The sequence below is a fragment of the Amblyraja radiata genome, chromosome 14 (genome assembly GCF_010909765.2).
Source record: "Amblyraja radiata isolate CabotCenter1 chromosome 14, sAmbRad1.1.pri, whole genome shotgun sequence".
Classification (NCBI taxonomy): domain Eukaryota; kingdom Metazoa; phylum Chordata; class Chondrichthyes; order Rajiformes; family Rajidae; genus Amblyraja; species Amblyraja radiata.
The window spans coordinates 40,764,166-40,788,848 of NC_045969.1; the positions used below are offsets into that span (position 1 = coordinate 40,764,166).

Sequence of the window (24,683 nt, forward strand, 5' to 3'; positions counted from 1 at the left end):
TGCCAAAATATATATTGTTAAATAACTAATAAATAGTTTCTCAAAATCTAACACTCTGTGGGAAACTCTAGTTATGATGCAGTAGTTGAGCTATTTATCACATACTAAGATATTACACTTGAAAATAATCCACAATACTTCTGATTGAACAGAAGTTAATAGTATGTCCAGGTATTAAAAATATTGTTAAATTGCAGGTTTCTGTTCTCTGTTTCCTTACTTCAAATGCTGCCCTAAAGTTAGGGCAATTTACTATTTTGTATAAGAACCAATGAGTCTCAGCCCATTCTCTTGTTCAGCAGTGAGTCTTTAATAATGCTATTTTGATATTGAACAATAAGAGACAATTGATGTGTTCACGTGTACTTCCTGTTAGGCTGCAGGACGTTTTGATGGCCTAGACAGTCGGGGAGTAAATTAGCAAATGCAGTTCTTGAGCTTCATACACTACATGCTGTTACTTTTCTTTTCCTCCCTGCGGGGAAAGGATGATCTGGTGATGGCTGTTTCCTCGCAACAAATTTGAGGTTGGCGATTTTGACTGCAGAGTTTACGGTTGTGAATGTGTAGTTGTATGCATACAAAGCTTACTTTTCTTGTTGAGCTTCTGATATTTCATCATTTAAAAAAAAGATTGATGTCCTTGATTACAAGATTGGCAGAAGCTCGGGCTTTATGTGTAAGCCAGATATATTGTCAGAGCAGAGGGGCTAGGAGCAAGGCAAAGTGTGTATCCAGAGTCAAGGTCTCGAATAGTACTAGGTGTGCAGACAAAGCTGGGACAATGGGAGTGTTCAGCACTGGGAACCGAAGCAGGTAAGCAGCTATGATCAGGGTAGAATAAGTGGCCAGGTGTAAGGCTGGACTCAAGGTCAGGAATGAGAGAAGGAATGCAACTGGAGTCAGGGTCAGGTGTAGTACCAGGTGTGCAGTGAGACCAAGGTTGGTCAACATGGATCAAGTGCTTGATTATAATCTGATTTCCATACATGAATATACTAAGGTCATTCATGTGCTGCACCTGTTGATCAGAGCCTGGATCTACTGTGGAATGTAATTAGGAAGGTAGACAAAAATACTGGAGAAACTCAGCGGGTGAGACAGCATCTATGGAGCAAAGGAAATAGGCAAAGTTTTGGGTTGAGACCCTTCCTCAGACTGAAGCAGGGTCTCGACCCGAAACATTGCCTATTTCCTTCGCTCCATTGATGCTGCCTCACCCGCTGAGTTTCTCCAACATTTTTGTCTACCTTCGATCTTCCTGCATCTGCAGTTCCTTCTAAAACAATGTAATTAAGAATGTAATTTAGCCTAACCTTATAGCTAATCCAATTTAAAGCATAAATGTTGCATTCAAGTGTAAGGTAAAAGACTCGCTACAGTATGCCCCAGATTGCACAATTTCAAGCAGAAAAATGCAAAAGATCCATACCGGGGAAGGGGGGACATCCCCTTCCCACCCCCCTATTCAAGTATTCCAAATTCCAGAACAATGGAATCTGAGTAGACATGGTCTCGCTGTAACATTTGCAACTTTCTATTCCTGGTAAAGCCTAATTATTGTACAAAATATTCAAATTCTTAAAAAAAAGTTTCTTATCTTTTTCATTTAAATTTCAACGGTTGTTTATTGTCACCTGTGCACTGCACAGTGAATTCTTTTTTGCTTAACTCACACATGCACACTCGCTATATTTTGGCACCATTTACAAAAAGGCATAAAATGACATATATGAATATTGATGTTATACATTTAACGATGAAGTGTAGCAGGTAGTTGAAAACATAATAGTTGTCTAACTACCTTTCAGATAACAATGAGCTGTGATTATCCTATTTGTGTTTAACTGAAGTGATAATCAAAATATTTTGTAAAACATCCTTTAAAACTTCCGGATTTATTTAACAGATTAAGCAGTGACCAATGAAATTTGCAGACCATGGATGAAGATGTAGGAGGGCTCGACCTGCAGCAACAAGAGCCCAAGGTGATTTTTGATAACACAGGTAATATACAGATTTGTATTGTAACATTAAGAATATTTAAGGGGTAATTGTTGGTGTTCTTTAGGACAGTGGTTCAGTGGTAGAGGGAAAGAGGCTACAATTCTGTTCTTGTGGTTTGGCAGAAAGTAACAACAGTAAAGGGCCTCAGAATATATCGGTTAAGGAAGAGGTGCCTGTTGGAGGGGATGCAGAGACATCGGATTGAGTAGTACCTCTTGAGAATTCAGTCAAGTGTAGTCTAACGACTGGTAGAAAACCACAGTTCGCAGGATATCATTATCCTTGTAACTGATGCGGAGGGAACAAGCACTGTTGAGGGGGATCTAGGCATTGGCATTGGGCTTGGTTTTCTTAGTTGAGCACGTATCCTGGTGTTATAGCACAAGAACTTTGTGTTTTAACAGTAATTCACTTAGGGTGGGATTCTTGTAAATATGGATGGGTGTTTGATTTTTGTCACAAACTCAGAGGGCTGAAGGATCTGTTTCTACGCTCTATCTCACTATGACTGAGAAGTGAAACGTAGTTAAATAATTGAACCTACTAGCTTTATGAATGGATTTGATGTCTTATAAGTATGGATCAATAACAAGGTAGATGTCCTGAGCTTAACTTTAACAGATAAACTGAGCTATTTCAAAACAGTTTTAATGGGCAAAATATTTGAATCATTTCTGAGGAAGAGTATAACGTCATTCAAAAAAGTACTGGTTTATCATGGCTAGTTAGAATGGATTTGTTAATGGAAGATGATATCTGACAATTTTAATTGAATCTTTTGAGGAATTAGTGAGCAGAATTGATGAGTGAATTTGGGGAATTGGGGAATTGCATTTCAAGTAGTCAATATAGAGTACCAAAAAATTTAACAGTGAAAAAGTAAAAGTCCATGCATCCAAGGAAGATTAACACACACACTGGACCCAAAATTAATGTATTGGCATGATAATGGAACGCTGTAGGTGGCTGCGATTTGTATACATTGGGTACGCAAGCAAAGAATCTCACTGTGCCGAGTCACATGTGACAATAAAGTATTCCATTGTTTACAAGATTGATGGGGGTTTTGTGACTGGACTGCTGTTTCTTGTTTGTGTTTTTTTTTTGTACTATATATATTTTAGACTTAAATATATAGAGAAGTTTGTAGGTGATTCAAAAACAATTCATGTGGTTGAACTACTCTAGACTGCAGAACTATTTAAATGATCTGGTCATTTGGACAGGAATGTGACAAATTAAGTTCACTCCCCACACATGTAGCATAATGCATTTATCCACAGATTCTTAGCAGTAGCATAGTAGGTAAAAAAGGCATTTGGATATTTTGCTTTATTAGCTGAGTCACAGATAATAAGAGCCAGGTGGTTACATCAGAAGAGTGCGAACAATGTTTTGACTACAGCTTGAGTTTACACGCAGCACTTTACAGGCAAAAGGTGCAGGAGAATGTTCAGAACAGATTATCCAGTCCTTGCAACGGTGAGTAAATTTAGCTGTGAGAAAAAGGTTTGATTGTTTTGTTTGGGGAAAGGCCTATTTTGATTAATCAAGTCAAAAAGGGAAGTCATTTGTTGAAGGTTTAGGGCGATTAGGAAGAATGGTTACACCACGGTAAGTATTTACATGTCACCACCTGGAATGGTGGTAGAGGCAGGAACCTGCATCACATGTAAAAAGTACTCAGATATGTTCTTGAGACATTGTGACCTGCAGAGGCAAGTGTTGTACGGTTAGACTTGACAGCGTTGCTTCGAATGTCACAGAGAAGCTGAACAGAATGGCCTCATCCTATGTCGTACATTTTCTATGATGTAACTTTTATGTTAACAAAGTAATCATGCTTTGTTTTTGCATGTCAAGGAAAAATATTGAATGTTAAAAAATATATGATTTTCAATTTTCCAGTTCACGAAGTGACTTCTGAAGATATCGATGGGCACCATATTTTTGTGGAAGTTCAAGACACTATCTTTGTAGATTCCAGTATTGCCCCTGGATCCCACTTTGTCTCTGATGATACAGACTCTGTCGTAATACAGGATGCCATTGAAGATGTTGTGACTGAAGATGTCCACTGTCCTGATATTATTGAGGAGTCAGAAACTATAATTATTCCTGAGCAAGTACTGGACACAGATGTTGCCACAGAGGAAAATTTGACCACAATTCCTGAAGACGTTTTGACGTCTGATATTACCTCGGAGGCGATGTGTGTAGCTGAACATGTATTGACAAGTGAGTCGATACATGTGTCTGATATGGCGACAGATGAACACGTTGCAGTCACAGAAGCTGAAATGGTCGCAGACACCTTGTTACCAGATGTAGAAGAGGTTCTGGTGGCGGACTCTGCTGTGGAGACTGTGATCGATACACACAGTTTACATGTTCAGAGGCAGGAGACGGTTCCTGTAACCATCGAGGCGCCTGTAGGAAATAAAGGCACTAGAGAAGATTATTTAATGATTTCCTGTAAGTGACGAGAGAGGTAGGCCTTTGGCACATGGAAAATGAAGTACTAATGCAATTTGTTCCTTTATCCCTGCAAACTAGTTGATTAAATTGTACTATTTCATTTCCTATCATAAAATTACCAGGGGTGTGAAACTTTCCAATCTATCATTGAAATATAAGAAGGGAATGCAATTTGAATTTGTTTTATAATTATGATATATAAGAAGTAGGATGAGTAAAAGAACGTTTGGCTCCTCAAATGTGCTGTTCCATTCAGTTAGATGACTGGTCTGATCTTGTCCTAGCTTTGTTTTCTTCCATTCTTCGTTCCCTTTTAGAGAAAATAAATCTTTGTTTCAGTCTTCAACATATTCAATGATCATCTTTGTAGAAGGGAAATCCAAATATTCGTGACCTTCTGAAAGAAACATAGAAAGTAGGTGCGAGAGTAGACCACCAGGTCCGTCGAGCCCGCACCGCCATTCGCTCATGGCTGAACACTAAACAGACACACTTACCCACAAACAGTAGACACAAGACACAGAACACAAGACACTACCCTCCCCTTTATACCGCTATCACCCCTCTCCACCCCAAGAACCTCGTGATCTCCTGGGGGAGGCAAAAAAACGGATAAAAACCCAGGTCCAATTCGGGAAAAAAATCCGGGAAATTCCTCTCCGACCCCAATCCAGGCGATCGACACTTGTCCAGGAGATCACTCAGGTCTTACTATACTAACCATACCTAGGTCCATATCCCTGCCCTCTCCCCGTAGCCCCTTATCCCCTTGGCAGCTAAAAAACCATCTATTTTAGTCTTAAATATATTTAAAGTTTCTGCTTCCACTGCTCCCTGGGGCAGTGAATTCCATAAATTAACCACCCTCTGGGTGAAGAAGTTCTTCCTCATCTCAGTTTTAAAAGAGCCCCCCCTTATTCTGCAACTATGTCCCCTAGTTCTAGTTTCCCCGATGAAAGAAGAATTTCCTTTTCATCTCCATCTTAAATGGACAACTTTTAATCTGAAATGATGCTCCCTATTTCTAGATTCCCCCAAGAAGGAAGTGTTTTCTCGGCACCTGTCCAACTAATGTGCCTCAGAATCATTCATGTTTCAATTACATCACTTTTTGTTCTTCTAAATGCTGGTGTTAGGATTCTACTTAATATTTCCTCAAGACAAGCCCCTTCTTACTTGGAGTCAATCTGTTGAACTGCCTTCAACACAGACCTTGCCCTCATATTAAGAGACAAAGTCTGTACACATTGCTCCAGGTATGATTTTGCCAATAATCGTGCACATGGAGAAAGTCCTCATTACACATACTGCAATAAACATGCTATTTTTCCACCCGTTATTTTAATTATTTTCTCTAATGACGTGCAAGCTTTTTATGTTTCATGTGCAAGGCCCCTCACTCCAGCAGCATTCTGTGATCTCTCTCCATTTATCCACATTATTCTGTATGTCTCTATCTTGAATCCAGGTACCTTATATCATTCAGATCATTTGGATTCCATGCACTCATGGTCATTAATATAGATTGTAAATAGTTGGCACTGGTGCACTGCTAGCTGCAGTTTGCTTACCTGAAAATTATCAATTTTTATCCAACTTTCTGTCTTCTGTTAATTGGCCTTTTATTTTCCGAATCACAGTCGTTCTCAGATTCCCTAGTCTATCCCATATCAAAAACATTTGAGTAACTCAGAACTTTGTGGGTTGATAGGAAAGGAGACAAATTTATTTTTTTGCATGACTCACCAGCTTATGCCAGTTTTACTGTCTTTGATCTAAAAACATTAAATGTAATTAATAACCTACCTTCAGTGCATGAATTCAAATGTTATACCTGTTTTTCTGTTACATTTGCATTATATCATTCAACAATTTGCAACAAATATTCTTAACACTAAAATGGCTTAAACTGTGACTTAGTAACTGCAAGAATTGCGTACTCTTCCATGACCCAGAAATGTTGAGGTAAATCTAGACGCTTTTATAGTTACAATTGACGAAGAGGTTAAATAAAGCATGTTTATGGTCTACGTGGCTTTGTGTCATGCATGGCAATTATCTGCCATGCGAAAGATGTTTAGGAAAGATCATGCCACTGAAAATACAATTCTACTTCCAACAAAGCTAAGTCCCAAAACGCAAATAAAATTTGGGCTGGATTCTGAACCAGTCTGGGTGGGAAAAGTTGTGTGTTTTCTCATGTTATTTATCTCTTCCCAAGAGCCTTGCTCAGTGAAACATATAGAAGCTGGATAAAGGCATTTGGGTCTTTGAGCTTGCCTCACCATTCATCCTCTTTCTTAAGGATACGATCCTAATTCGGGCAAATGGAATTACTGTAGATGAACAAAAATATGGTTAGGGACATGTTGGGCCAATTTGTGATGTTAACCTCTATGACTCGAATAATATAAACTTGCTCACCCTATACCCTTGATCCCTTTTATGTCTAAAAAATGTACCTATCTCACTCTTAACCATGTTTGGGGACTTGGCCACCACAAGCCTAGCTAGGTGTGACCCTGTCCTTATCTGGTACTTTTAAATAATTCTCACCTTCCTATTGGTATGAATATCTTGGTTAAAATACTGTTTTTCTTTCCTTTCTCTCCAATCCCATGGCTCTGTAGCATTTTCTCTTTGGTCCCAATGTTCACATGCCACTGTTGCCTACTAAGGAAACTTGGAAGAGGTCAATGAAAGAACCTGTAGTTGTAGGGATTGGTCTATATTACAAGCACGTTAAAAAAAAAGCCATCGCGTATACTGTGTTTCTGCTAAACAGACACCAGCTACAAAAACATGAAAATTATACCATGTGGTTGAATTGCAGGAGACACATCCGTCAAAGTTTCACCCGTTTTCTGCTTGCATTCGCCAGCAAAGATTCGTTGTCCATAAACACTTGGGTCTTTGAATAAATTGCCTATAATTTCCAATGTTGTGCTTTTTGTTCAGAGGGGTTTTGCCAATTACACCTTTTATCCAGAAAGATTTGAAATGCTACATGAGAATTTTTACTTATTTTAAAATAATTTTAACGAATTATGCTTTTTTCTAAATTTCTTTGTATTTTAGAACTTTTTAGATTTATTTTTGCTATCATTGTTGAGCATTGATTATGCTGCTTTATTTGAGGTGATTAAAATGTTGAAACAATTTGATGCAAAACACTAAATGATTTGTACATCCATGTTATTGTAATCTGTGTGTTTCAAGACATCAGGTCATATGTGCAGGGTTAATAGTAAATGTTATGCGTTTTTTAAAAAGTGGATGACGATGGAGGAAAGGTTGGTCATGGAGGAAATGGTGAGCTGAAAATTGAAAGTGGACTATCAGCACAGAGTGAACATTTAAAAGAAGATGACACCTGCGGTGATGTTATTAAAGTTTACATTTTCAAGGCAGATGATGGCGATGATGATTTGGGTAAGTCATCTGGGTGTAGTAATATCATTTTTGCATTCTGTCCTACCAAAAGAACAGCATGTCTCGGAGGGGCAATTTAAGTAGGAATTACAACCAGTCACTTCAATTAAAAATATTGGACATGCTAAATGTTTTGCTGTTTTGTTTGTGTGGGGTTTTTGTTGTGATCCTGACTTAGAAATAATGTAGTTATTAGTTGGTATATTTTCATTGCTTATTACTTTTGCACATTATTCACATATTGTCATGGATATTTCTTCCTGTTTATATGCAACTTGACCTGCTAGCCCCTACAAAGTATGCAGTTTGTCTCGGTTTCCTTTGAAATGTCTAATGTAGGAAATCTCAACGCAATAGAGAAATTATTTTTTTAAATCTGCCAGAGTGAAAACTTAAAGACAGAGAGACCAATAGCCTTTTGATTTGTCCTTTGTTGTGTTTTCTTTTGTTGTTCTTTTGTATAATTGTAGGGACCCATCAAATACCTGCAATGGTTAAATTTTAAATGATTTGACAATGCCCATCGTACCTTGTTCCTGTGTGGTGATTCATCAGTAAACACTTGTGAAATTTCTGTATAAGTAAAACATATTTTGATGGGCATGGGGGAAGTCCTGGAATGGGGAGGTAAATATTTATTTTGTAAAATGATATATTGTATCATGATGAAGTAAATTAAGAGTTCAGAAATGGTGTAAGTGATGGGAATGAGTGACTTCTCAGTGATGGGGCATAATGATGATTTTCTCCTGCAATTTAAGGTGGAACCGTGGACATCGGTGAAAGTGAAGCTGACAATGATCATGGAGTCGGAATACTGGAACAGGGCAACATGGGCAGAATATCACGAGAGAAAATGGTTTACATGACTGTTAATGATCCTAATCAGGAGGATGAGGATATGAGTAAGTTAATATTCCTGATTTGTTTTTGCACTGAACTAAAACAGACCCATCATTAAATCCCAACTAAGCAAAATTATAACAAATTAAAAACAGTTGAAAGACTGAAAATTGAATGAAAGTTAGTAGATTACTGTTCCCAGGATTAAGACTTTTAGAGATAGAGCATGAAAACAGGCCATTCGGCCCACTGAGTTTGCACCAACCAGCGATAAGCCCCTTACACTAGCATTATCCTATACAATTTACAATTAACAGAACTCAATTAACCTACAAACCTGTATGTCTTTGGAATGTGGGAGGAAAACGGGACACCCAGAGAAAACCCACGCAGTCACAGGTGGAACGTACAAACTCTTTACGGACTGCAGCCATAGTCAGGATCGAACTCGGGTCTCTGGCGCTGTAAGGTAGCAGCTCTACCACTCACTGTGCCGTCCCATTTTTAAAACTACTTGTGATGATACAGCGGACCTTTTGGAAGTCCATCTTAAACTGATGGGATAATATGTGTGAAGATTTATTCTGATATTGGATGACGTTGCTTGTAATACTAATTAAATTCAATTTTGAATCTGAGCTAAATATTTTAAAAACAATATGTTGTGCAATCTTTAACCACTGAAAGAATGCCTTTTCAATGATGTACTAAAGTTATAGATTATGTAGGTGGCCTCTTGACATATGACATGTAGATGATATTCTGATATTTGAGGCTTAAAGCTGACAATCTCTCGTTGAGAATGTCTGCTTCTACAGAGCACACCACAGAGTAAGTCAGTTGAATGGTGGAGAGCAGAGCAATATAAGTCCCACAAGTAAAAGAGTTAAAAGGTACCAAACACCATGAGTGTCCAAAATGTCAAATCTCTTAATCTTCGTGACATTCCGAAGCTATTTAAGATTTTTTGTTAAATCCTGATTAACATCTACTTAGTTTTACGTAACTCTTCACTTTCTTTGAAGTGAGGGCTTCCCCATCCGGATGCAGGATGCTCATGCAAGTTTTAATTCCTTCACTGAATTCCGAGTCCAGCATTGGAACACAATTGAGGGTTCAGTAGTAAATTATTGTCGATGACTATGAGATATTGTTGTTTGGAAGTTACAGAACCATATTCCAGCCATTATAATTAATCTTGATTTATTTATTCAGCCTTGTCAAAAATGTTTGTCCTTTGAATGTGGGTAGTGCAGGCACTATTTGCTGTATTTAAGTTAGCATTAAAATGTTTGCTTTCAAAAGTGATAATTCCTAAGACTAAATGGCCGTTTGAGGAGCTTTATGAGAGGGTACCATATCATGGAATCATATCTTGACTAGCAAATTAGATTAACCAGGCTAGGGTGAGTATTTTGATACTAAAATTGCCAGATATATTTGAATTTGGTTTCATTCCTTGCAATGGGTGTGAATTCAGCTTTCAATCACTGGATTTCTAATTCAATAATCTAATTGTAATACTATTGTAACTTAAATAAAGCATTTTATAATTATTAAATTCAAGTTATTCATACATGCACATCAGTCAATTGATCAGTAAATTACTCTTGTTTATGTTGTAGTGAACACAACACAACATGAGGAGAACTGCTATCTTCAAGCAAGTAAGTGCCTATTATTTTATTTCAGTTATTCTGACATTTATCAAGTTTTAAAAATTTGACCAAACCAGGAATTCTATGTGGGTTATTAATAAAATTAGTGCTTAAACTGCCATTTTGCCAATTACAAACATAAGCTAATCCTTGTATATTATACATGATTCTTCCTACTCCAAAACACAAGAAAAGCATATGTGACATCATACATAAAACTGGTTCACAAATAAATTATTTCAACATGATTCAGATTAATCAAAAACCCTCACAGCGGCAGTACGTGATAGGGAGAGATCGTTCATGAAGTTTGAGAAGATTTCATTAATGAACAAAATTCCTTGTTTAACATGCATTCCTATGCGTTTTTGTACACTTTGTGTGTGGTGTCCACCATAACAACCGTTACATGAAATGTAGAAAGTCATTTTTTTGTCAAGCTTGATAGTTGATTTCTTCACTTTTGCTATTTTTTAAACATACAAATGTACTTTCTTGCTATAAACAAGCTATAAACAATGCTATAAACATTTGGTATGTGACCAAATGAGCAATATTCCTGTTATCTACTGAAACGTGCGTTACGCGCGTTACACTGTGTCCAAGGATGGACACAAAAATGAAAGTAGCTCCTGTTTCTTCCAGTATTTCTTTTTTTGTCATTTCTTTCTCATGTTTTGAATAAACTTTATGGAAGTAATTGTCTACACATAATAAGAGACTGCAGGTACATAATTTGATGGAAATATAAAGCTACTGCAAAATGCTGGTTTTTACCCGTGTGATGGTGGACACCAAAAATGTTCACTAATTTTGGCATGCAGCAGCTTTTACCGAATCTTGATATTAAGGTTACTTTCTTCTCATAATTTAATTATTTATTGAGTTCTTCAAACTAGAACATTTTCAATCTCCTTGGGAAGTTCTTTGGTCTTAATTTACCATTGTGGTGTAACGGTGGTTACTCTAAAATAGGGTGGACACCAAGAATAACCACCATTACACTCTTTGAAATATGGCCTTCAGGGCACTTAATGCCAGATTCATCAAAAGCTTTGCTTATTACTGTGAAACATGCATCTCTGCAAAGCAACAGACTTGAAAATGTTTTGAATTATAATGAAATTAATGCTGAAATTGCCTCTTTATTTCATTGTGTCAAAGCATAACCTTGTATTTTTGGTGTCCTAAAAATTGATATTTTTGATGTATAAACTGGTTGAATCAGGGAATTAATTTAATTCCTAACTTGATTTTATCTCTGCTGCCTCTTGCACATTTGAGTAACAATCCCGGAAAAAAATTAACACCATACCACTGGAAACAGTGGAGATATGACATTTTTAATGTTCCAAGCTGAAATCTCTCCAGTATTGTAAAAATACACATATCACTTGAAATGGTGATCATGAAAGGCAAGTACCAATTAATAATGCCAATGATCCAAGTAACTTCTAAAAGCATAACTCAGAGATTAATCTGAAAATATAGTGAGACATTTGTAAAATAGGCTAATTTGAATGTGTTGGGAAAGATTTCATCATGCCTGTTTTCCCAGATTGTGCTGACATTGCAGATGAAGTTTACATGGAAGTCATAGTTGGGGAAGATGAAGCAACGGTGGGCCATGAACAGCAAGTTGAAGATACTGATATGAGCAAAACATTTGTTCCTGTTGCTTGGGCTACTGCATATGGTAAGTTTATTTAAAGGTTTTAAAGAGCTACCAGTTCGGATCAGAGACAAAACACTGCTTCCAATTAGAGGAAGAAAGTTTGAATAACTCTTGTAACTAGCATTTGAACTCTCATGCTGACTAGTTATTGCCAGTTATTGGATGTTGTAGTGCACTTAGAAGACAAGCTAAGGATCATTGCAGAAACAATCATCGCCACTGATTGGGGAACATCATAATCACAGATCTATGGGATATTATTATGTCTTTCCTTTAAAAGAAATGTAGTTTGGGCACGTGGAAACATAATAGTTAGAATTGAAAAGGGATGATCTACTAAAATTGTGTAATTTGTTCCATGTTTATGGCTTTGAGATCAAATCAAAAATGTGTTCACTGATATCGGTGCTCAGGGAACTAGAGATTTGTTGCTTGTATGATTTGGACATTCGCTGAGCCCAGTGTACTGTAAACCCTCGTTATAACGGACCGTTGGTGGGGGTGTCCGTTATTCCTAATTGTCCGTTATATTCCACAGATTCACCACTCTCTGTGAGAAAAAGTGTTTCCTCGTCTCCGTTCTAAATGGCTTACTCCTTATTCTTAAACTGTGGCCCCTGGTTCTGGACTCCCCCAACATCAGGAACGTGTTTCCTGCCTCTAGCGTGTCCAAACCCTTAACAATCTTATATGTTTCAATGAGATCCCCTATCCTTCTAAACTCCAGAGTGTACAAGCCCAGCTGCTCCATTCTCTCAGCATATGACAGTCCTGCCATCCCGGGAATTAACCATGTAAACCTACCATGCATCTACCCACTCCCCCAACCTGTCCAAGTCACCCTGCATTCTCATAGCATCCTCCTCACAGTTCACAGTGCCACCCAGCTTTGTGTCATCTGCAAATTTGCTAGTGTTACTTTGAATCCCTTCATCCAAATCATTGATGTATATTGTAAATAGCTGCAGTCCCAGCACCGAGCCTTGCGGTACCCCACTAGCCACTGCCTGCCATTCTGAAAGGGACCCGTTAATCCCTACTCTTTGTTTCCTGTCTGCCAACCACTTCTCTATCCATGTCAGCACTCTACCCCCAATACCATGTGCCCTAATTTTGCCCACTAATCTCCTATGTGGGACCTTATCAAATGCTTTCTTAAAGTCCTAGACTGCTTCTAAGACATCTTGAAATAGATCTCTAATACTAATATGAGATGTGAATTTGACCAACATGAGTAGATCATAATTAAGCCCAGTTATTGACCTTAATGCTGATTGCCCATTCCATCTTGAAAATATTCCTACCAAATGCATAAAATGGCAAAATGTATGCTTTTGTTTCATCAACTATGCCGTTTTGAGTTTTTTTAATTCAGTTTCGTATGTGTAACAAATCTAATGTATCAAAAATCAATGTTTTTTCCTAAAGTAATTAGACGAAAAGAAATCAAGCTAGATCATTGTATTTTTTCCAAATTTATAATGTTTGGGTTTTTTTCTGTAGAATTATTTCATTGCTTTGTATTGTCCATTGAGTGGGCTGTATTGCCCAAAGAAACTGGATTGACAGAGTGATTTTTATGTATAGAATAGGAAAATATATGAATTCATCTGAAATCTCCAAATAAGTGGATGCTGTAACTGGTTATTGTGGCCTCTCAGGTAACAGTTCGGATACTGTGGACAAGAATGAAACTGTCAGCCACCTCCTACAGGCAGATGGAACAACTGAGCTTTCTAGGCTGGTAAAACCAAAGTCAAGGAAAAGGAAGAGACTTGAAAGTAGACAGTATCAGACAGGTACTGAACTATCCTTTACTTCTAATGCTTGGTCATTCGGTCACATCATTACAACCTCATTCTCCTACCGTATCTGCCAAAGCAATCTCCTGTCCTCTTTTTCCCTCCTGATTTCCCATTTACGTGAACTCCTACATCCACATACGCCTTAAATGAATTTATTTCAGACACCTGCCCTGCCTTATTTTCCAAGAGGAGGTCATGTTTTACCCCTGCTACAGTAGGTCTATCAGCATATTGATTAAGAACATATTCCCCGACAATTACAAATTTCATCCCATCCACACCCTTAGCACTGAGTCATTCTTTAGAGAGTAAAAATTCCACATCATTACACCCTAATTATTCCTGCAGCTGTGATTTCCATACATATTTCCTCATCTAATTCCTGCTGACTATTTTCTTTGTGCCACCTTTAGTGATGGACAGGAATTTGCTGCGTGCTGACCACCAACTGAAGCTTCTGTCTCCAGGTGCTTTTATCCCTCTATGTGTTTCTGCAGAAATCTGCTGCACTACTATTTGCATATTTAAGATTAAATCTATCTTAATTTCTCAGAATGCAAAGTAAAAAGCTTAATATTTTCCTCTCTATGCTTCCTCCAATTGCACCTCCCATGCCAAACTGAACTTCTGCCATATTTCTGAAAGTATCTTATCGCATCTAATCTTTTAATTAGAAGAATTTAGGCAGGTTATTTGCTCTCGAGACCTTGATGAAACTAAGTACAGCATTTCTCATCAGCAGATGCTACAGGCAGGTATTTGATTTGGCTACTTTTACTTTAGGTAAGGTCATTAGGACAGCTTTACTTTGGACTTTAGAGATACAGCGTGGAAACGGGCCTTTCGGCCCACTGCGTCCACTCCGACCAGCGATCACCCTGTTCACTAGCACTATCCTTCACACAAGTGATAATTTGCAAAAGTCAATTAGCATACAAACCTGTACATCTTTGGAGTGTGGGAGGAAACCGGAGCACCCAGAGAAAACTCGCGTTATCACAGAAAGAACATGCAAACTCCATACAGGCAGTACCCATAGTCAGGATCGAACCTGCTCTTTAGTTTAGTTATAGATACAGAGTGGAAACAGGCCCTTCAGCCCACCGAGGCCGCACCGATCAGCGATCCCCGCACATTAGGGACAATTTACACATACACCAAGCCAATTAACCTACATACCTGTACATCTTTGGAGTGTGGGAGGAAACCAAAGATCTCGGAGAAAACCCACGCGGTCATGGGAAGAACGTACAAACTCCGCACAGACAGCACCCGTAGTCAGGATCGAACCCGGGTCTTCGACTCTCTGACGCTGTATGGCAGCAGCTCTACCGCTGTGGCACTGTGCCACCCTTTATGTGGAATATAAAGGACGTATTCGCTTTTATGTGAAGGTTGAAAATGATTTTGTTCAATCTCAAATCAGGTTTATCTGAACAAAGTAAATCATAATGCATGAGGTAAATTTGTCTCAGTAGATAGGGAAACAACATAAACATTTGGTGGTAGCAAGGAGTAGTTAAGTTTGAAAGAGTTAATATATAGTTTAAAATGAAAATAATTTGAAAATAGTTGTCGTTCAAGGGCACCTGGTTTTCCATGTATACAAATCACAGGTATTTAATGCAAATGTGGAGTAAAGTATTAAGAAGGCAAATGATACATTGGCCTTTATTGTAAGAAGATTTAAGTAAAGACTTCTTACTGAAATTATATAAGACTGTAGTGCGGTGAGACAGGGATCTTCCATAACCATACGATCTGGTCTCCCTATTTTGGAAAGATTATATGTGCGGTGTAGGGAATGGAAGAAAGGTTTGTTGAGAGATTGTCTTTTGAGGAGAGATTAAGCAGACTGGGACCATATTCTTTAGACTTCTGAAGACTAGGAGGTGATTGTATGTGGTTGATAGGGTGGATGTTGAGATGACGTCCGCCAGACTGGTGTGTGGAGAACCAGCAGTCAGCGTCTCAAAATAAGGGGGTCTACCATTCAGGACTGAGATGAGAGGCTTTATTTTCACTCAGAAGGTAGTGAATCGTTGGAATTCTCTACCCAAGAGGATTGAGGAGACTCGGTCACTGAGTGTATTCAAGACACAGATCGATGGATTTATGAATAGGTGGGGAATAAAAGGATATGGAGTCAGTGCAGGAGATAGTGACATTGAAGTAATAGATCAGCCACAATCATTATTAAATGGTGGAAGAGGTGCAAGCATCTGACTGCTTTCATTTGCGATGTTCTCATATACCTGTATTGTCTTGGCCAAGTTGCCACGCATTGGAAACTAAAAAAACAGTAGGTGCAAAACTACCCTGTCATGATTGACTTTTGATGCAGCTATAACATAATCAGTCGCATTAGGGTTAGGATTCCAATGGGATTCCACCACTAGACACATTTTCCCATCTCCATGCCTTTCCGTCTTCCACAGAGACCGTTCCCTCCGCAACTCCCTGGTTAACTCATCCCTTCCCACCCAGGTACCTTCCCCTGCAACCGGCAGAAGATGCAACACCTGTCGCTATACCACCTCCCTCGACTCTGTCCAGGGACCCCGACAGTCCTTTCAGGTTAGGCAGAGATTGACTTGTACCTCCTCCAACCTCATCTACTGTATCCTTGTTCAAGATGTGGATTACACATCAGCGAGACCAAACGCAGACTGGGCGATTATTTTGCAGAACGCCTTCGCTCAGCCCGCCTGAACCAATCTGATCTCCCGGTTGCTAGACACTTTAATTCTCCTTCCCATTCCTACACAGACCTTTCTGTCCTCGGTCTCCTCCAGTGAGGCTAAACGCAAATTGGAGGAACAGCATCTCATATTTTGCTTGGGCAGCTTACAGTCCAGTGGTATGAATATTGATTTCTCTCACTTGTGGTAGCCCCGGCATTCCCTATCTCTCTATCCCTCCCCTACCCAAGTTGCAATTGCATCTCAATTTCAACCTACAAGCAGCTTACAATGGTGGTTTCCTTTATCATCGTTACTTTTTTGCATATCTTTCATTCATGTTCTTTATCTCTCCACATCACCGTTTATATCTCTCATTTCCCTTATCCCTAACCAGTCTGAAGAAGGGTCTCGACCCGAAATGTCACCCATTTCTTCTCTCCCGAGATGCTGCCTGTCCCACTGAGTTGCTCCAGCTTTTTGCATCTATCTTCGGTTTAAACCAGCATCTGCAGCTTCTTCTTACATATAATATTGTGTGATGTTTTCTGACTATGGATTTGCAAATTACAACTAAATATAGGCAAATGTTTTTGAATATTCAGCAAAGAAATATATACAAAGGATTGGCACTTAGCTGGTCAAGATGCTGGGAATTATTTAGAAAGAGTAGCCTTTTTACATTAATAGTTGTTTTATTGTGTCCCAAGAATCTGCATTTGTTTTTAGATATCGTAGATAAATTGTTGTCACCCATTATTATTTCTTCACTGCATTTCGTCCCATGTTCCAATCCTGCTAAGCACACATTGTAACACATCAATAGTGCTCTGGTTAAGGTCAACTGACATGCCAGCAATAATTTACATTATTCAGCAGTTGTAGCTCCACAAACAATCCTTTCAATGGTGGGTGCCAGAGGGAAAATTGAAATGTTATTTTATTTTGCAAAGCTGATATTTCTTACACTTGGGAACAAGAAATTTATATGAAGACGTAATTCAAACTCAAAGCCAAACATAAAGCCAGAAGTTAAATTGAACTTAAGAATATTGTTGGAAGTCTTGATTACAGGGATGTTTCTTCAATTTTTGAACTTGCATTCATGTTAGCTTATCATTCATGCCAAGTAACTGATTTTTTCCCTTATTCTGATGCAGCAATCATCATAGGACCTGATGGCCATCCTATAACTGTTTATCCATGCATGATCTGTGGGAAAAAGTTTAAGTCCAGGGGCTTTCTGAAAAGGCACATGAAAAATCATCCAGAGCAGCTGACCAAGAAAAAATACCAATGTACAGACTGCGATTACACTACCAACAAGAAAACTAGTTTACACAACCATCTGGAAACCCACATGCTCATGAATAAAGTAGAGAAGACCTATGAATGTGATGAGTGTGGCAAGAGGTTTACTCACCCAGCAGCTCTGGTTTCCCATAAATTGGTTCACCAGGAAAAGGGAGCCACAAAGATGCACAAGTGCAAATTTTGTGATTATGAGACTGCAGAGCAAGGGCTCCTGAACCGCCACCTCTTGGCTGTGCATAGTAAGAATTTCCCTCACATATGTGTGGAGTGTGGAAAGGGTTTTCGCCATCCGTCAGAACTGAGGAAACACATGCGAACCCACACTGGGGAGAAACCCTACCAGTGCCAGTACTGTGACTATAAGTCAGCAGATGCCTCCAACCTCAAAACCCACATGAAGACAAAGCACAGCAAAGATCTGCCATTCAAGTGTGAGAACTGTTTGATGACATTCACGGATGCCAAAGAACTGCAGAAGCATGCGGCCATTCATCAGGGACACAAAACCCACCCGTGTACACATTGCGATCACAGAAGTTCCAACTCCAGTGATCTGAAGCGCCATATTATTTCAGTCCACACTAAGGACTATCCTCACAAGTGCGAGGTATGTGACAAGGGTTTTCATCGACCCTCGGAGCTCAAGAAACACATGTCAACTCACAAGGGTAAAAAACTGCACCAGTGTCGGCACTGTGACTTTAAAATTGCAGATCCATTTGTTCTTAGCCGACATATTCTTTCAGTCCACACCAAGGATCTGCCGTTCAGATGTAAACGTTGCAAAAAAGGCTTTCGTCAACAGGTTGAGCTCAAGAAGCATATGAAGACCCACAGTGGCAAAAAAGTTTATCAGTGTGAGTACTGCGAGTATAGCACTACCGATGCATCAGGCTTTAAGCGACACGTTATTTCCATTCACACAAAGGACTATCCCCATCGTTGCGATTACTGCAAAAAGGGCTTCCGAAGGCCTTCAGAAAAGAACCAACATATTTCTCGACATCACAAAGACGCTGTTTTGGTGGAAGGGTTGGCATGAACTACTTTCAATTTAAGTGCTTCTTTTACATTCGTTGTACAAAAAAGGAATATTTGTGTCCTTTCATTGTTAATGACTTGGAAACTTAAATTCATGCTGATTACTGAACTAACTATTCTCTCCATTGTAGTGTGTCATGGATTGGAGCTTCAGCTTAATATGTAAAGTTGTATGTCCTCTGTCTTGGAAATCCATTAAATGGACATTTTTTTTGGCAACATGGTGTCAACTCTTTTAGGAGATGAAAGTAATAGGCTAGTTGTAATCAGTCAGCTGCAGTTCACGGTCCCCGCCATTATAATTACCGGACCCAAGATTAGCTATTATATTCAAGAACAATTTCGCTTCATATGATTATCGATGGAAAACATGGCAATTTATCAGTTTGTCTTATTGCTCAGTTTTGTTGGAGTGCTACAGTTTATGTGCTTGCTCGCTAACTGGCTGAACACATTTTCAGCATATTCTTCTGTATATTGAAACTTCCTTTCGTTTGAGCTGTAGTTATATTTTCCAATATGCTTCTGAAGCTGCAATGTAATAAGGTAATAGTGTGTTTTCCATCTTTATTTGAATCTCAATTTTTATTACAATTCCATGTTTTAAAAAGGAAAAACCTTCAGTGATATGATGTTGAGCCTCAAGGCCTCCGCCTTACTGCATTTACTTGTATTTCCAAGTGTGCATCATTCCTCTGTATTGTATGGTCTAGCAATGCATCGTGGTGGCAGAATTATCTCAGCTAATTTACTTTTCCAGAAATTGTGTAAAAAGAATGACATTATTCATGTTTTTACAAGTGTACACATTTTTTCCCAAAATTATATTTTGCCAATGTCTGTATCTTGTATAAATAAAACAAATAGCACTATATGTTTTCTAAAAAAAAGGTCCAGTGCTTTCTGTAGTACACTGCAGTTTAGTTTTCAGTTAACACCAATATGTGTCTGTCCTGCATAAGCTACAAAAATAATAGCTGAAAATAACTCGGATGGTTAACTGTATCCTGCTCTACACAATGTACTGCAATCTGATCAGACTGGACTGGAAGTCAGGGTGAAGGTCAGTAACAGAAATTAGTATTCACTGTATGATTAAATCTTTATAACATAAATGCAAAAGAAGTGGTGGAACATTTAAAATTACAAGAAGCAACGTGAAAATTATGCAGTGTGGAGTAACACTCAGAAGCAGTCTTCACATAGTTACGTTACATAGTGACCTGCAAAACGGGATTAAATTGGAAGCAAAAGGCAATCAGAAAATTGCAGCATTATCCTAATATTTCAGGTCTGTATATTTTAGAGAGTGAACTTGAAAATGGAGTACAACATACGATTTCTACTGAATCCTCAAAATGTTGAAAAATAATTAGGCGAGTATTATATACATTAGTATCATTCGTATTATTTACATTAGTATTAGTACATTAGTATTATGTACAGTGCCTAAAAGGGAATCTATGTTGAAACAAATTTCAAATGAAAGATCCAGGAATCATAACTTACCTATTAAATCCTCCACGTGTACTCGAGACATTGGACATTATTCGATGATTACTATATTATTTATAACAAAAAAATGGGGTACTACATAATTGTACAGCACAGTCTTTAACCATTGTTTAAATTATTCAAAAAACAGTAATCTAATTTAAAGTTACGTATTCAATCCTGAAGTTAATACGTTTTTAACTGTTGTATAGTTTTTAACAAATACATTTGTTGAAATAATTCAAGAATACTTTTGTATGGAAGAGTACTTTTTTCTGAATATTATCTTAGTGATTTAATTCATAACCCAATTCTTTACTAAAATATACATTTTAGCAAATGTCAGATTTATTTATCTTCACACCATGATTTTTAAATTGACATGAACCTGATATTGAGACAGTACCCAGTCTCTTTCTGGTGTTTTGTAATTTTAATTCCTAAACACCATTAATCAATTGTATGTGGATGAAATTTCCTTGTGTCTTTAAAAACATATTTGGCATTAAATTTGCACTCTCACACTGGGAGCATAAGAAACTTGCTAAAGTGTGCACTGACAACAAATGCTGTACTTTTGGTTGAACTTGTGTACTGATTGTACTTTTCAGCCCGAGGCTGTGTTGTACGTCATCATCACGCTGGACTGATGTTCATCAGACTTACTGAGGAAAAATTTACTTGCGGAAAATAATGGGGGGGGGGGGAATGGAGATGGGACAGTAGAGAAAATACTTATGTTTAGTTTAAAAAATTTAAAAATGCTGTAATAATGTTAATTGCTTCTTGTACAGACTTTAAGAGGGAATACAAGCTGTTGAGCAATTGAATTGTTTAAAGGGTTTAATTCATTTGGAAAGGCAGCTAAGGGATATTTTTGAACGGGTGCAGTTTTTTTACTAGGATAAAATAGAAACCGATTGAAAAGCCAGTTGATCCGAAAAGGAGGTTTTCTGTCCCTGTAACTGTAAACAATAATTTTCTGTCATTATTATGTTAAACAATGTACTTCATATATCTGTAAACAAAATAAAATTCGGATTATTTTCCTTTGCATTACTTACTGAATTTCCCCAACAGTTTTTATAAATATATAGGTTGTCATTTTATTATTCATTATTAGTAATTTGTATCTTTTTTAGCTTAACCCTTGGGATGGTGAGTTGTATTTTTGCTAACCTTTTCATTCAGGTTATTAGAGTTTAAAATAATTATTACTACACGAATGAAGTGCTTTGAGGGCACTGTTACAGTGGAACCTATGCATAAATCCACTGATCAGCAATGAACAAGCCAAACCAAACTGATATTGGTAGGGATGGGATGGTAAAGCATGCATTGGCTCTCTAACAGTAGGATGATCTCCAATTTTGGCTGTCATCAGGAGCATCACAACAGAAATGTCCCCACTTCCATTCCTGACAAATTAAGAAAAAATACAAAAACATTCGCAGTTTGTCTCAACGATATATTTTAAATATTAAATGGAACATTACACAAAGCAACTGAAGACAAGTCACTTGAATGCTATATTTGCACGAGTTCACTCAGATGAAGCCGATGTTGCAAAAATCAAAGATAAAAGCAAAATTGAATAATGCCAAAATGTCAATGGTGGGTTAATGCAAAGCTGAATAGTGGTGCCACTGAGATGAGAGGAGGGAAGAAGAAAATTCATTTCAGAGAAAAGTTCCAAAACGTTTCATGATCATCTGTGACGAACTGGCGTGGTATTGTCATTAATAATGGATTGTATTGCAGTTATTGTTCATCTGGGCTCTTTGGGGACCTGAGAATAAACCATCCCCAGAGCAATGGAACACAATAGTAATTGTGCAAAAGAGAAGTACTAAGCAATTAACGTAACAACGCCAAAGTATCCTGAGAACTACTTTCACATTGCAATTCAATGCTGATCAATCTTGCAGCAAAGGTAATTTTAGTTTAAATGTGAATATCAAAAATTAGACCCCTGTTTTATGTAGATATGATGATCAACACTAATACGGTATCAATAGTGCCTGTTTCTCTGGTATAAGCCACGGCGTTTCATGGAATTGTTACAGTGCCCTTCATAATGTTCGGGACAAAGACCCTTTATTTCATTATTTGCCTCTACACAATTTGAGATTTGTAATAGAAAAAAATCACGTGGGTAAAGTGCACGGTCAGATTTTAATAAAGGCCATTTTGTATACATTTTGGTTTCACCATGTAGAAATTACAGCAGTGTTTATACATAGTACCCCCCATTTCAGGGCACCATAATGTTTGGGACACAGCAATGTCATGTAAATGAAAGTAAGCATGTTTAGTATTTTGTTGCATATCCGTTGAATGCAATGACTGCTTGAAGTCTGCGATTCATGGACATCACCAGTTGCCGGTTGTCTTCTCTGGTGATGTTCTGCCAGGCCTGTATTACAGCAATCTTCAGCTTATGCTTGTTTTTGGGGGCTAGTACCCTTCAGATTTCTTTTCAGAGTATAAAAGGAATGCCCAATTGGGTTCAGATCGGATGATTGACTTGGCCACTCAAGAATTGACCATTTTTTAGCTTTGAAAAACTCCTTTGTTGCTTTAGCAGTGGTTAGCATCTTGCAGTGTAGCCTCTGTATTTATGTTCACGAAGTTTTCTGCGGACATTGGTCATTGACAAATCCACACCTGACTCCTGAAGAGTGTTTCTGATCTGTCGGACAGGTGTTTGGGGATTTTTTCTTTACAGAGAGAATTCTTCTGTCATCAGCTGTGGAGGGCTTCCTTGGCTTACCAGTCCATTTCCCTCCCTTTGCTTTCTACAGAAGATTTGGCATTCCATGAAATACCTTTACTTCCTCGGCCCACGTAAAATTTGTTACATTGGCATCAGGCATTCAGGTTTGCGAAGGACGGTGAATAGATGTGCCTGCAAACTTGCATAACATGCATTTTAAAGTTACCACATAGCATGTTATTATAGCATTATAAGTGTGGAGTTTCATTCCTTCTGATTGACTGTCAGAGATTTTTATCAGGCTTTCTCTTAATCCCACCATTCTTTCTCTTAATTTTTAGCTTTCCATACATTGTTTGACATTGATTTTATACTTTCATATCTAGCCTCTCTGGGTCTCAATCAGGTTTCTTATCTGTAATTCTGAAAATATACAGTTCACAGGCTAACATTTCCCTGTAGAGGGCACTCCATTGTTCTGTTTCTTTCATGATCTCAAACTGCAATGCAAAACCCCAGAGAGTCGATGGATAAAATTAGCTTGGAGTCAGTCGTTCTTTGCCGCTGACCACAAGATTTGCCTTGGATTTCACAAGTTCCTTTCTCAATGGAGATTTTACAGCTGCAAGAAAGTGGAGTAATAATGTTACATAAATGTTGTAAAAAAATGATTTGTGTTTCTGTAATGCTTTCAAATATTTAAAAGCATATCTATGGGAATGCATCCCTCAATTGCACAAATCTTTAAAACCAAAGCTCTTTGTAAAACCTTTCAATGAAGTTGGCAATTCCCGCAGTTATTCTCAGCGTAATAACTAAGGACCAAATATTTAATTCACAAGTTTACATTTTACAAATTTAAATGGATTTTCGTTTTCAACACAACTTACCAGTGAAAGTTTGAGTGACTTTTGGTTAACTTTTTTTTAGCTTCATTTGCGAATGTCATTTACATTTTCTAAATATAAATTAATTACTGTATTAATTACATTATCGACATTGGCAGAGCAGTTTTAGCCTATGCTCTGACTCAGAAGTTTTGATTCATGCACTAGACTCCTTGATTTTGTCCTTGAACTGAGGGCAAAGGGTGCAGCACTGTTCCTCGAGTGAAATGTTGAACTGAAACCTTGTCCACCCCATTAATAAGCATGAAAGTGATGGGAACTGGATGGGAACACTTTCGATCAAGTAACCATTAGGGTTATGGGCATTACACCAGGGACATAATGCTTTATAAGGCACTGGTCAGACCACAATTGGAGTATTGTGAGCCGTTTGGGTCCCCATATCTGAGGAACGATGTGCTGGCATTGGAGAGGAACCAGAGGAATATGATCCCAGGAGTGATTGGATTAACAAATGATGAGCGTTTAACGGCACCGGGTCTGCACTCGCTGGAGTTTGGAAGGATGAAGGGGTACCTCATTGAAACGTACCGAATAGTGAAAGGTCAGGAGAGAGTGGAAGTGGAGAGAGTGTTTCCACTAGTAGGAGAGTTGGATGAAAGGACGTACCTATAGAAAGGAGATGAGGTGG

At 38.1% G+C, this 24,683-nt stretch overlaps 1 protein-coding gene across 6 annotated transcripts in view; it reads left to right on the forward strand.

Moving 5' to 3' along the window:
* Positions 1-21,487, forward strand: part of zfx (zinc finger protein X-linked) — a 36,104-nt gene extending 14,617 nt beyond the window's left edge. For 2 of the 6 annotated variants that reach the window (XM_033033160.1, XM_033033161.1), the window contains exons 4-12: positions 1,910-2,007; positions 3,916-4,482; positions 7,759-7,917; positions 8,679-8,822; positions 10,386-10,427; positions 11,977-12,114; positions 13,755-13,892; positions 14,312-14,365; positions 17,740-21,487. In XM_033033160.1, the coding sequence (XP_032889051.1) occupies positions 1,941-2,007; positions 3,916-4,482; positions 7,759-7,917; positions 8,679-8,822; positions 10,386-10,427; positions 11,977-12,114; positions 13,755-13,892; positions 14,312-14,365; positions 17,740-18,935 (2,505 nt within the window). In that variant the 5' untranslated portion in view covers positions 1,910-1,940 and the 3' untranslated portion in view covers positions 18,936-21,487. The remainder of the gene's footprint in view (positions 1-1,909; positions 2,008-3,915; positions 4,483-7,758; positions 7,918-8,678; positions 8,823-10,385; positions 10,428-11,976; positions 12,115-13,754; positions 13,893-14,311; positions 14,366-17,739) is intronic. The other 4 variants (XM_033033162.1, XM_033033166.1, XM_033033163.1 and 1 more) reach the window with 4 other exon arrangements.
* Positions 21,488-24,683: the final 3,196 nt, after the last annotated feature.